The sequence below is a fragment of the Phoenix dactylifera genome, chromosome 2 (genome assembly GCF_051530095.1).
Source record: "Phoenix dactylifera cultivar Ajwa chromosome 2, Ajwa_hap1_PhDact_Kaust_v1.1, whole genome shotgun sequence".
In the NCBI taxonomy this organism is placed as follows: Eukaryota; Viridiplantae; Streptophyta; class Magnoliopsida; order Arecales; family Arecaceae; genus Phoenix; species Phoenix dactylifera.
This window is the reverse complement of record NC_143191.1, coordinates 48,868,631-48,882,119: the sequence shown is the minus strand read 5'-3', so window position 1 is coordinate 48,882,119 and position 13,489 is coordinate 48,868,631. Positions and strand designations below refer to the sequence as shown.

The 13,489-nt window shown below is 36.1% G+C and overlaps 1 protein-coding gene across 2 annotated transcripts in view; it reads right to left on the bottom strand.

Moving 5' to 3' along the window:
• The window catches only part of CYP97B3 (cytochrome P450, family 97, subfamily B, polypeptide 3), a 29,718-nt gene extending 16,816 nt beyond the window's left edge, over positions 1-12,902 (bottom strand). The window contains exons 1-5 of one of the 2 annotated variants that reach the window (XM_008811371.6): positions 12,500-12,902; positions 10,357-10,537; positions 6,292-6,399; positions 4,640-4,724; positions 848-1,083 (exon numbers count right to left, since the gene is read on the bottom strand). In XM_008811371.6, coding sequence (XP_008809593.3) covers positions 848-1,083; positions 4,640-4,724; positions 6,292-6,399; positions 10,357-10,537; positions 12,500-12,618 — 729 coding nt within the window. In that variant the 5' untranslated portion in view covers positions 12,619-12,902. The remainder of the gene's footprint in view (positions 1-847; positions 1,084-4,639; positions 4,725-6,291; positions 6,400-10,356; positions 10,538-12,499) is intronic. The other variant, XM_089929125.1, reaches the window with a different exon arrangement.
• Between the last annotated feature and the right edge of the window lie 587 nt (positions 12,903-13,489).

Below are 13,489 nucleotides of genomic sequence, written 5' to 3'. Positions count from 1 at the left end.
ATCAGTTGCTCGTGAGCATGTAGGTGGATTGGGGCGAGATATCCAAATACGCATAATCTACAGCCCCAAGTTATCTGCAAGATCAACCACGATGGGCATGCATCTCAGACTGCTTCATATAGTGCTAAGTACCATTGTTGAAAGAAGACACTATAGCAATTATTGGTCCCATAAAACAGCCCCAACTTGTAAAATTCTGATAATCATTCAAAACCAATCCAGACAATGTCTTAATTTAATCAACAAGAAGTCCAAAGATGTCCAAACTGAAGAAATGCTTCAGTTTGGACAAAATATCATAAAATTAACTTTTCTTCCTGGAGATGAATTTAAGTAGTTGGTTCACTTTTAAAAAGATTATTTATGTATATAATGTGTTTTCTCACTTACAGATCACATAAAGCACATAACAAGAAACCGTATCTAACCTTCACTGTATGAAGTTATGGACAACTATCTACATTCTTGAGCTGAACAGCTAGCTTTACATTCACGGAAGTTGTAAATACAGACACGGCACACAGCAAAGATAATTTACTTTTCTTCCTTTTTTATTTTGATTGGTGGGCACAAGTGCTCTTCTAATTATCTTTTATCCAAAGAGTTGAAGAAAAAGATAATATAGGCAATGTAGATAGGAAAAGCTACATGAGCAGACATTATTCCACAACATGAGGAGAGTAATCCTCAATTATGCTCACTTGCATATTATAGTGATCAGATTCTCATGGAACAGATGCCTCCTTATCAATTTGATTGATATTGGTAAATATGTCCCAGTGAGAAACAAACAACAATTATGAACAAATCATGAAGAGTAATAATAGGAGCATATCACATTTCAAACCTTAATCACAGGAGATTCTTTAGTTACAGAACCAAAGTCGTAGTTGAATACACCCAACCCAATAATGTCAAGTGCCAAACTTGAGAATTCAGCTTCCAGATCCAACTCAATTGATTTTTCACCATGGCCTTCTCTTTCAATGAGTTTATCAAACTTTAATATAGTTCTCTCCGAACAGTTGGTGAAAATTTTGACCATAGCTTCCAGGAACAAAGAATGAAATCCAGGTGTAATAACTGTAACTCATGAAGATGAAACAGAATGGATCAGGATCAATTGGGATTGGCAAGAACTAAGAGCCAAGAAAATTACAGCATTGAGAGCACATTAATAACTTCCTTTCTTTTGGGCATTGGATGAGATTTTTATAGCCAAAGTAGTGAAAAAAGAAAACAAATAAAAGAAACAATTAAGTCGTGATACATGAGAATGACTCCACATAAATTATGGACAGGTAAGTTCATTTTATACGCTGAAGATGTAAATGAAAAGTCCAGTTCAAGATGTAAATGCATCGGACCTTCTTGAAGATGTAAGTGCAAGATGCAAATGAAAGGTCTTAGTTCATGGGTTCCTTCTTGCACTTTCTAAACCCTTTCAGAAAGATGGAGGTCAAAGTAGATTTAAGTACCATGCTGCACCTGTCTCTACAGGCTGTACTATACCATATTGGTGATGAACCAGAACTTGTTATGCCTCTTGCTAACCTACCATACCATTACAAAGTAATTGATGTCACCTTTGTTGTGCTAGCACCATGTACCATACTGTGTATCCATAAGGTACATACCAATACCATACCATACTAGCATCCAACCAATACATGTAGTGATACCAAAATTTTAATCCTTAGGTCAAATTTTCTCTTATTTCACAAGTTTGAGTGTAATATTTTGTAAGTATTGCAGCATTACATCACTATGGCCTTCATTGATACTTCTACAAAAACCAAAGTTAGGCAACATTAAAAATGCAATATGACATACAAATAGAAATTATAGTGCAATTCCATATTAGCATTGCATCCATGCACCCACCAAAGGAAAGAGAAAATGGCAAAAAAAAAATCTAAGGGTCGTAAATGGAATTTGTTAAGAAATAAGGACCCGCTAAGTCATGCTAGAAATGGGCCTGGCCACTCTATTACCTAAGCTCAGCCCGAAAAGTATCTTCAAGCGTTAGGCTGAGCCTAGGCCTGAAAAATCGAAACATGAGTCGGCCTAACCCTGACCTAAGCCCAACCTGAAGTTCGAGCAAGCCCAACAATGGTGGAGCCCAATCTAACCTAACACAAATCAAGCTCCATCTAGCCCAACCTAAAAAAAGAAAGAGAAAAGAGGATCCAACGTCCCACCACCACCCTCCACATCCCCCCCACCCAACCCACCCCCATCACCCCCACCCACAACATCCCCAACCCCCCCCCCCCCACCCGCGTACACACTTGGAGTTGGCCAATCAGCCTACCTTTGTCGGCCAAGATTAGAGATATAAAGAGACCCAAAACAAGAGGGCTGGAAGGGGTGTGTCGTGCTATCCATCATGTTGTCAGCCAAGACCACCATCTGCTTGGGAGATAAGTGTCCCAACGACCAACAACATGGTACAATGTACCGGTTGATACTGGTGTGTACCGGTATATCATCCTATACTGAACCGATATGCAGTACGAAGGAATTTTGAGTATCTGTACGCCAAATCAACCTCCATAACACACGTAAAGATATTGTACCAAGATGTTACCGGTATGCGGTCTAGTACCGAGACAACGAAGCTTCGCCAATGAAGCTAGGGTGCAAGATAAGGAGAGCTTGAGTCCTAGCCATAAGAGGCCTGGTCCAAGTCAGGCTTGTCTGACTGATCAAGCTTTGGACCTAGAGATAGGCTCGGGCTTTGGGTCTAGGTTTAAGCCAAGACTAGACCTAAACCTAGCTTCAAGCTCAAAATTCAGGCCCGCACCCGATTTTGATTCTCATCTAGCCAAGCTAAAGCCCGGCTCATGTCCAACCCTACTGCTAAACAATTGTAAATTTATCGAGTCAATAAGCGAAAAAGCAAAAGAGATATGTGGTAGCAGCAAGGTTTGCCGTACCGGTTGGTACCAGTGCATACCGACCGTACCAAACCGTAACAGTATCAAACCGGTATACAGTACGAAGGGCATATCGACACTCGGTACGCCAACCGGATACTGTAACGCACGTACCGACACTATAATAGGATGGTACCGATATGGGTTATAGAACCAAGATGGTGAATATTGGGTAGCACTCTAGTAAGATAATGATGTAAGATCTATAAAAGGATTGAGTAGATTCTTGTAATAACCAACATCAAACCAAAAATGCACCAAATCTATATCCGATATAAAACGACTCAAACAAAGGAAGAGCCTATGATGAAATCTATAAGGAGAATTCCTTTGGCCTTTAATAAATTATTTTGTTTGTTGTTACCTTAATATACTCATTTTACTTATTCATGCATGTGTATGAATATCAGGTTTCTTTACATCTTTACATTTCTAATTTTCTGAATTTTTCAATTATTTGCAAACTTTTAACAAATCTCTCACATACCATGCCCAAATTCAACATATTTCTTTTTAGATAAACCACTACTGAATGTCAAGTTATAAATGTGCTAAAGAGTTCCTAATTATTACTAAACAGTCCAAAACTACATCTAGTAAGATCGAGATCCAACAAAATCCCCATTCTGATAAGCTTCTAGTCCAACTAGAATTCCTTAAGATGATCAACCAAACCTGCTTGTAACCCAAAGTAGTTGATAATAGTTTCCACCAAAAACAACTGCAATACTACCAGACTGATTTAATGCTGAGAGCACCTAAACAATTTCTGCATTGTCTTGACAACTTGAAAGAAGTAAAGAAATTTAACAAAGAAGAAATAAACTTTCTGATGATGTTCTCCTATGAATTGAACCATAGTTTGAATGATTTCTAACCTCTTAAAGTAATCCTATACTAAGCACAAAGCATCTTAGTCTCAGTAATTCAATAAGCTGATGAGCTTGTTGTCAGCGGACTGATTTGATGGTCTGAACTGCATTAGGCCCAAAGATGTTAACTGTAGTGCTAACTCGAACTGAACTATAGATTCATCATTACACCTAAGATCCAACAGCAAAGTCAAGACAAACTGCATAAATCTGTATAGGCTACATTCGCAGTGTATCAAGGATTGCATGCATATTATAAGTCTGCAGTAGAGACCTGCAATTTCTCATAATGGTAAGCCACACTGGAAATTCAGGTGGGTAATGGCAGACAAGAAGCACTGTGAAGAGACAGATTAGACAAAAAAGTTGTTCACAGCTTACTGCTCATCAACCATAACAATTTTTTTCTGGAAATATACCAAAAAGATTATATAAGAAAAAAAACAAGGAAAGTGTACATTTACTTCAGCTAAGACTTCAAAACCTCAGATGCCCTACAGTTGACCATACTGGTTCCTAATACTACTGTGGAAAAAACATCCTATATGATACTTGGTAGACCACTTCTGCAATGTAAATAATAGGATCAGAAATCGTATTCCTATATGCTTATGATAGAAATGCACCCAAAAAAATATAACAAATAAGACAATAATATATAGAAGCTACTGATAGCTTTATATAAGTCAGTATATGTAAAAAAAAAAAAAATTAAATGTCATTGTTTATATTGTATATTACAACAAGAATATATGCATTTAAAAAAATTATATGAATAAATGCTTTCTAGCAAAATATATATATATATATACTGCACAATTTTCTAACCTTTTCTCCTCATTTTCCAAGTTTCAATATCTGCAGGTATAAGCCCTTTTCCCATTATTGGTTCTAAGATTTCAGCAAGAACCCCCTATTTGAAAATAGAACACATGGTTATAAACAATTAGAGGATACAAGCTATCACATGACAAAAAGAGAAAAGAAGCTTTACTGTGACAGTTGAGACATCATTTATAAGATACTGTTGATACAGGATAGTCATGAAAGCTCATAGCATCATGAGAAGATTTTCTACCTTAATAAATTTCAGATGTCAACAGAAATTACAATCTTTAATTCATATTGGAGTATGGTAGTCAATTATGTCCATCGATGACTACCCTGGATATGGAACCACCAATTTGATGAGCCACAAATTTTTTTAATGTACAAAGAGTTTAGAAACTGCAAGAGTTAACAACTATGAAAACCCATAACAACATTCAGAAAACAAGGGAGTGACTATCTCTCTAGTGAGTTCTGAGATAGTAGTGTGACAACTAGGAAAATCATTAAAGACAGACCAGGAAGGTGACTACCACTCCATTGAATTCTTCAGGTGACTCAGAAAGCAAGATTGTTTCTAAGTTGATAGCTCTAAGCATGGTATGCCATACCAGTACATACCAGGCATACCATACTATACCAGTACCAAACCAATACAAGGTACGGGGGCATACCGATTATCATTACGCCAAACTGATCCTGAACCGGCGTAACGTAATACAAATATGGGGTCTAGTACCGAGATTGTGAACCTTGGCTCTAAGTGCATCTTAGTAGAATGGCACATCTGAGATAAAAATTCATATATTGACAAATATAATAAGCTTTATAATTTATATTAATAGAGAGCAATGGTTCAGCAATCTGTGTATGATAGGAAATTGTCAAAGAAAAGATGGAGTGAAGGAACCAAATAAAGTATGATATATAGCCAATAAATGACTTAGTTGTTGCAAGATCCTACCAAAAGTTGATGTGAAGCCAGAAACAATGACCATTTGCTCTGCTAAACATTAAACTCAAGGAACAAGTGTTGACAGTGAACAAGTAATCCACCAAAAGATAGTAATAGGATAATATCCAAAAATATAAACTTGCAGTTGGCTACGAAACTCCACATATCTCATAAACATTGTAGGTGATAACAATGTGCATATGATTTTACAGCTAAAGGCAAGTTGTGCCCCTAAAAGCCCTCTGCATCTTCAGGTGATAAATTGAAGATACATATATGCATTCTACTGCTAGATAAAAATCAATCAAGCTACTACTTTGCAGATAATGCTTAAATATAATGAAGTTAGTCATCCTGATACATAGAATGGTTCCCATTGGCACAAATCTCTAAAATCTAGATATTATCAGACTTCCATAGAAAGATTAACAAACAGTATAAATGTAGCAGGAGAATATGCACATAATATGATACAACAGATAATTTAGCTTAAGTATTGAAAATATCAATAAATGGCACATAAGCAGGGGATCCAGGGTTCAAAAGCAGAAAAATACAAATCTTTATATGTAAAAACAGTAAAAGGTAATAACTATCTTGTGTAGTCTAGAGAGATTCAAAAGAAAAGCTATAATAAAACAGGGGATGACAGGCTTAACAAAAGATTGGCGGCAAAAAATTCATTACAGTCACATACCTTGTCATAAGAAAACGCATTTTCTCGAAGGATATGCCTTGCCACAATGGGATCAGATACAACAACAAATGATTTTGGTCCAAAAGCAAGTTTGTAAACCGAACCATGCTGCAAGGAGAAATAGAAACATCTTAGAGATTCAGGTTTGTCCTTGATGACTACAAAATCGACAATCACATCATCCAAGTTATGTGAAGGGGAAAGATATTACGAAGTAATTATGGACGGACTATATCTATATAAAGAAGATAATATCCTACAAAAGAAACGATGTTTTGTTTGAGAAGTAATTATGGACAAGGTTTTTGAAGAAAAGAAAAGAAAATACTGTTCAAAGGAAAGTTACTGAAGTTAAAACTAACTAGATTTCTAGTTTGCTGCAGATTGTGGACATCACTAGTCGAGGTGATTGTTGGATTGTTCTGGACACTTAGTTTAGTTATAAGAAATAGGCTTTTCTGGTTGTGAGTGTGTACATAGCAAGGATTCTTTGGACGGCAATATAACTCGATCAATGCAAAGGGAAATGTCTGGTCAGCAATTTGCTTCTAGGATCTAAAACCTGACTTACTGGACTCCAATTTGACTTGACAGAAGGGAGGGAATAGTCCAATTAACGACTTAATTTAGAAATTTAATTCAAGGCTTCTTAGCTTCTAGTTTGACCTAATGGACTCAGAGGGAAAAGTCTATTTAAGAATTTGAATTCAGAAATACAAAAACAAAGAAGTTCTAATTTTCTGCTTTTAACGAACTAATCTGTAGGGATAAATTGATAAAGGAAAATAACATAGGACTTTTTAGATCCCCTTTTTTCATGACCTAGTTAGATTCCAAATTTGACTCGGGGGATTTAGACGGCTAAGTCCAATTAATGATTTAATTTCCAGAGCAGGTGACTTGTTGGATTTTAAATTGACTAAATGGACTTAGAGGGCTAAGCCCAATTAATGATTTAATTTCCTGATCAGAGGACTTGTTGGATTTTAGTTTGACTAAATGGACTTAGAGGACCAACTGCAATCATGAACCAAGATAGTTGAAGATTTTCAAACTTCGTTGCACACTTGATTGATCGACTAATGGGACTAAATCCAATTTGATTTTGCTGACAAAGTCAAAAGGGCTATGTCCAATATCCAATTAGATATTAGGAATCCTATAATTACCAGAAAACTAGTTTTTTGACTGATGGACTTGGGGGATTTAATGGACTTTAAAGACTAGCTCTAATTCAATATCTTTTCAAAATCTAAAAATAAAGAAATTTTAGATCAATGAATGGCCTTGTGGTTTGTATGGAGTCAGTTTGCATGTATGAGGAGTTGCCGGTTCCTAGCACAAAGCATATGGAAGTTGTGTGTCTTAAAAAAAGCATATGAAAGTCTAATTAAATCTTCTGGGAATGTAGGGGCCTATATTTAACTTAGCTAGGCTTATGAGCCTATACTTAACTGAATTGGACATGTAGAGTCCTTTGAGACTGTTGTAGTCTTTTGGACCCAAACAACCAAAATAGGCCTATAGAACCCACTTTGACTACAATGGGCCTTTGGCCCAAGTTAGTTCAAATAGACCTTTAGGGCTCATTTTGGGCTCCAATGAGCTTTTCGGCCTAAGATTAGATCAAATCAGGCTTATAGGACCCACTCTATGCTTTAATGGATCTTATATGCATATTTTAAGCTGAAGTAGTGAGGCCCATTTTAGGTTTTAATAAGCTCTTGAACACATACTTGTGATATGACAAATTTGATTAGTTTAAAAATATGGAGCTCACATTATTACTCAAAAGATTGCTAGCATAGAACCTACTAGCTCTATAAATGGCTTAACCATGTCAAATTTCATAGGCCAAATGCATAATTTTACAAGCCAAATCGGTTGCAAATTGGTTTGTAGGCCGTAGTAGCACTCAGTTAGTTTCAATGTGCGAAATCTATAAAATTCTTTTACTATTTTTTCCTTAATAGCAAATATTAAGTTCTTATGCATATTGGCCCTATACTAGCTAGTACACATTGTCCCAGCCCTGAGCCAATGTAATAGCAGCGATATGTGTTGAGAATGGCCGAACGAGGCCGAGATAACTAGGGGAAGCTTGAACCAACCCTGAATTATAGGGAACCAAGCAAAACCACCAGTTACTAATTGGGATGGGCTTTAAAGGATGATATTGCCTGTGCACCATTTTCAATGCTGGAACAAGCAAAGAAAGAGTGGTGGAGGTGCCCACAACCAGACTTCACGCATATGGAGGTCCAATCGATGCCGTAGAGCAAAATATCTGGTCAAAACAAAAGATAGTTGGGGTTTCGGATTGAACCCCAAAACCTTCCCTAAATTTCACATAGATCCAAAAATAGCCTAAGCAAATGGTGTTTGGTCGGGCCAATTTTCGTATATATTACTGAATACTAGCTATAGACTATTTCATCATGAATTTCAGTAGTGTTTAGTAACATTCATTAATTCAATAGTTTCTAATGAGTCAAGTGTTAATTTTAGCATGCATATGTTTCGTATGTATTTTCATTCCAAGTTATCTGAAGTAACATAGTAAGCATATAATACAAAAACTTCAATAAACATCTAAAACAATGACTAGGGCATTTTAATAAATACTCTTACTACATTTCTTGCAAAAACAAAGAAATAACAATATAAGAAAAAAGAGAAAGAAAAATATGGAAGTCATATAGGCCATGGGCATACCAGCTGTACCAAAGTGTATCAGTTGATATAGTTTGTTGGTACAAAACAGTATGTGCACTTTGTTGTTATGATGCATTACTGCACATACCATACCCACACCACATCAATATGATGCTGATACTCAATATTTGAATACTTGCTTGATAGTACGCCAAAATTTATCAAAGTTGCATATCCTAAGATCCTAACAATAAAAATACTACAAACGGGGTCTTGCTTTATTTTATTTTTTTATTATTTTTTTTTATTTAAGCAAAATTGTCAGCATTAGAGATGAAACTAGGGCTACAAGTGGATCGCATTGACCCACTCTCGATACTTAAATGACCCAAAAAATAACCTGGTCCTATCTAGGACCAGAACCCAAGTTATTTCAATTAGGCTTGGACTGAAAATATAATCATTTTGAATATGGATTGGACTTGAATCACTAATTACCCTGATCCAAACCCAGACCAGCCCGAAAGTTATACACTATATATTTAAAAAAAAATTCTTAAATTTATCATATGTAACCATAGGTATCCATTATTTCATGTTGTTGATTATCAATTATACATGGTTGTCAATTAAAATCGTATGTGGAACAGGTTTTTTATAATGTCTATATGCTATTTAGTGATATTTTATTGCACAGCATGTATATGATATAATTAGATAATCAAATTATACAAGCTTATAATGGTTTACATTTGGTTTATTCTTTATCCAATTTGACTCCAAAAACCCCATGGATTGATAAAATAATCATGAACCCAGTGTGATCCAACTGAACGGAAATGGCTTAGGCTTGGGTTCAATTTTTTTATCCAATTCAAATATGGCTTGGATTCAGTTTGTCCCATCCCAGATCCATCCCGACATGCTTGCAGTCATAGCTGAAACCATCAAAAAACATGTGAAAATCATTTTTCTTAAGCAAAACTGGAATAAATTTTCAAACTTTATTGCAGATATTATCTTCAATCGTCGGGATAGTTCAACTCCAGAACCTGATTCAAGTCCAAGAAAACTTTTAAGCGGCTACCTACGAAATGTGTTTTCAAAGAACATATGGCAAATACATTTGCATGCGCCATGTAAAAACTATGGAAGCACATATCCATAGTTGCTGCAATTTTTTTTTATGTTTCATGGACTTCTTTAATAGATAAGTATATTTTTGACTATGACAGAAAAAGAACGCTATAACACTTTATAGAGTTAAAGTTAAAAATAAAAGATATTATAATTAGTGTTACTACATCCTACTTGAAGCACATGATACTATGAATCCATTTAAGTCATACATAATACCGAAAGCAGAATCAAAATCACAAAAAATACAAAGAAAATGGAAGGAGGAAACACCTCGAGAAACCAATCATAGAGTGAAAAGAAAAGAGGCCGACCAAACAGATCAGAGACGGCGCCATCAGCAACTGGCATTGTTTCAAGAATACCCCCACTTAATAAATTAGTAAGAAGGTTGCTTGCATTGTCCAGCAGATTTCTTTTCGTCTTTGGCTTTTCAATACTAGTTGATTGGCACCTGCATGAACACCAGAAGCATATTTAATGTCAAGGGTCCAAAGTTACAATATAATCATAATCATAATCATCTAGCCTTTTCCAACTATTTAGACCCTTCAATTTTTCAAATATTATGCAAGCATCCAAAGTTATATAATATTTTAAAAATGGAAAGAGAAATCATTTCGTGTACAGATAAAACGAAATTCAGAAAATTTTCACCGCAGCAATCACCAAATCTTGATTGTTGGAGTCTAAATCTTACTTGTCCAAATATACTGAATACAAATTGGAACAACAACAAGATAATTGTACTTAGCAGATTTTCATTAGAATAAATATGTCTCCGAATTCATGGCTGCAGAGAGGTAGAAACACCACATGTGATGGGATGCTAGGAGATGTCTTGGGCACTGAGATTCCCTGTCTGGGAGGTATTTGAGATAGAGGAAAACTTCAGTCTGATTTTAAATTAAGAAAGGAAAACCAGAGCTGACATCTCCTGCATGTGACCCTTTTTTTTTAAACAATGTTAGCCCATTATAATTCATTGAGAGCATAAAAACGATATATAAAGGGTTGGAATCAGCTGTATTAACTTCATGTGCCTTCAGTCAAAGATTTCAGAAAGCTGGAATTTAGTTCCAGCAATATAAAGTAATGCAAAGTAATATTTCAAACCCAGAAAAGTTAAATTGATTATATCTTCAATGGAGCCTAAAAGATGTAAAAAGGCAGCTTTATCTTGTTGTTTGAGCTTAGATATTTCTTCCCACATTTAATTCAACACATGTAATCACAAGAGAGAGAAAATTGGAAGGAAACTTGAAGATTTGCCTCCAAAGCTCTTGGAAATTAACTTCTTGCTAACTTCTAGGGAGCTGTGATGGATTCACTCCACTGGAAATATATTGGCATTTCACTAAATTTGTTAAAAAAGAGGAGGGTCCCTTATGCGACAAATATCGAATGTAGATTTATTCCAAGATGAAAGCAAGCAACCCTTTTATAGACCTGAATTCAGTGTATATCCCAACTAAAATATTTCGAGTATTCCTTAAAAATTTAGCAAAAGAATAGAAGACAATGAAAAAAAAAAAAAAAGATAAATAAAGAGCCAGTAGTGGCTCTTTGTAACATAAGGTGAGAGGATTTTTTTATTCATTGCTTGCTCATAGTGGGCCGTGAAAATGCTTGGCCTTCTTCTATCATATAACTCTCACCCAAAAAGAAGACCCATGTAGAGTTACTTTACCAGTAACAGGTCCATTCCCTCTGAAGTTCACTTAACGGATCTCACTGATGTAGAAGGGATTCACCTTAAACGCCGGAAGAGGCCCTATTTTAATGAAGCAAGCGATTCATCTCATTCTTTACTCAGATAAATCCACATTCCTCAAAACTGAAGAATGGTTAGACAAAATGGCAAGAACAACAGATGACTATCTTAAAAACTAGCACCCAGACGTAACCTACAAATATCACTGCTAACAAATTCTCCAACATATTTCAAGAACCAATAATTCCACCTGCTTTGAAGCAGCCAAATTCTCCAATATATTCATCAAAACTGAAGAACGGTTAGACAAAATGGCAAGAACAACAGATGACTATCTTAAAAACTAACACCCAGATGTAACCCACAAAGATCACAGCGAACAAATTCTCCAATATATTTCAAGAACCAAAATTTCCACTTGGTTTGAAGCAGGCAAACACGTTCATCTCCTTTTCTACTCAGCTATATCTAATTACAAAACGGAAACAGAATAATTGGCAAACAAAACTTCTTGAAAAACTGGTATCAAGACTAAAATCTACAAAGATCTGCCAACAAACTGCCCAATCTAACCCACGAACCGTTCTTTTCCCTTGTTCTTAAAAAATTATCCCTTCTTTAACGCAGTTAGAGTAGCAAAACCCAAGCACGAAACACGTCAAATGGGTAGACAGAAGAGATTATAAAGAAGATGAAGTCCACCTGGTCTGAGAGCGTTTCTTGGGGAAAACCGACCGAGGGGGCCCAATTTGGGACGATTGAGGCTTGTGGAGGCCGCCATTAGCGACCGCTGGGAGCTGCAGCAGAGCTAAAGAATTCATGGCTGATTCCAATTTCCAAGCCCCAAAGCACGAGCGGAAACAAAAAGAAGGCGACAACGACGGGTGGTGCGCGCCGAGCCGAAGCGGTGGCGGTGGAAGCGGTGCGCGCACTCACGCTCTTGTGGCGGTGGGATTTTATATTTTTTCCAGGTTAAGGACAGCCAAGATTCCCTTCTGTTTTTTTTTTTTTTGGCTGCTTTTTAAGGGCATGCATGTTGAAAAGAAAAATCATCCATGCCCCGGCGAAAAAAAAAAAAAAAAAAAAGATGCAAGGGTAGAACCAGAGCTATCATGGCTCCATTAATGATATTTAACCATGCTTTTAGTCTTATCTGGATTTGATTTAGTTTAAAAAAAAATCCGTTGATTCAAAAATTTATTTTTTTTGGTAAAGTTTTGAAAGTTTTAAAATATAAAAAGTAGAGATTAAATAAGAAAAATTATGGATACTCTCTAGGCATGTGCCTATGTGCGATTGGTACAGATGCTGAGACCCACAGCTACATCAACCTCTTTTCAAACACCGACCGTTGTAGAATACGAACGTCGGTATGTGTGGCATATACCGAGCATGGGATACTTGAACACAGGAACTGAGTCCACAAGAAAATGTATTATTTCGCTTTTCTAAGCAAATCCTATGTATTTTTTATTATTTAAAAAATATAAATATACAAAAAAAGTATAATTTTTAAATATATATATATGTATTTATATATATGTGTGCGTACGTTCTTGTATGTATAGAGATATGTGTTGTGGGGAGGGGAGAGGGCCTTGAATTTAGTCCCACATTGGCTAGTAGCGGAAAGGTTCCATGCCTTAAATGGGGGGTGGAAATCCTTTCCTCTCGAGGCGCCTTTTGAAGGGC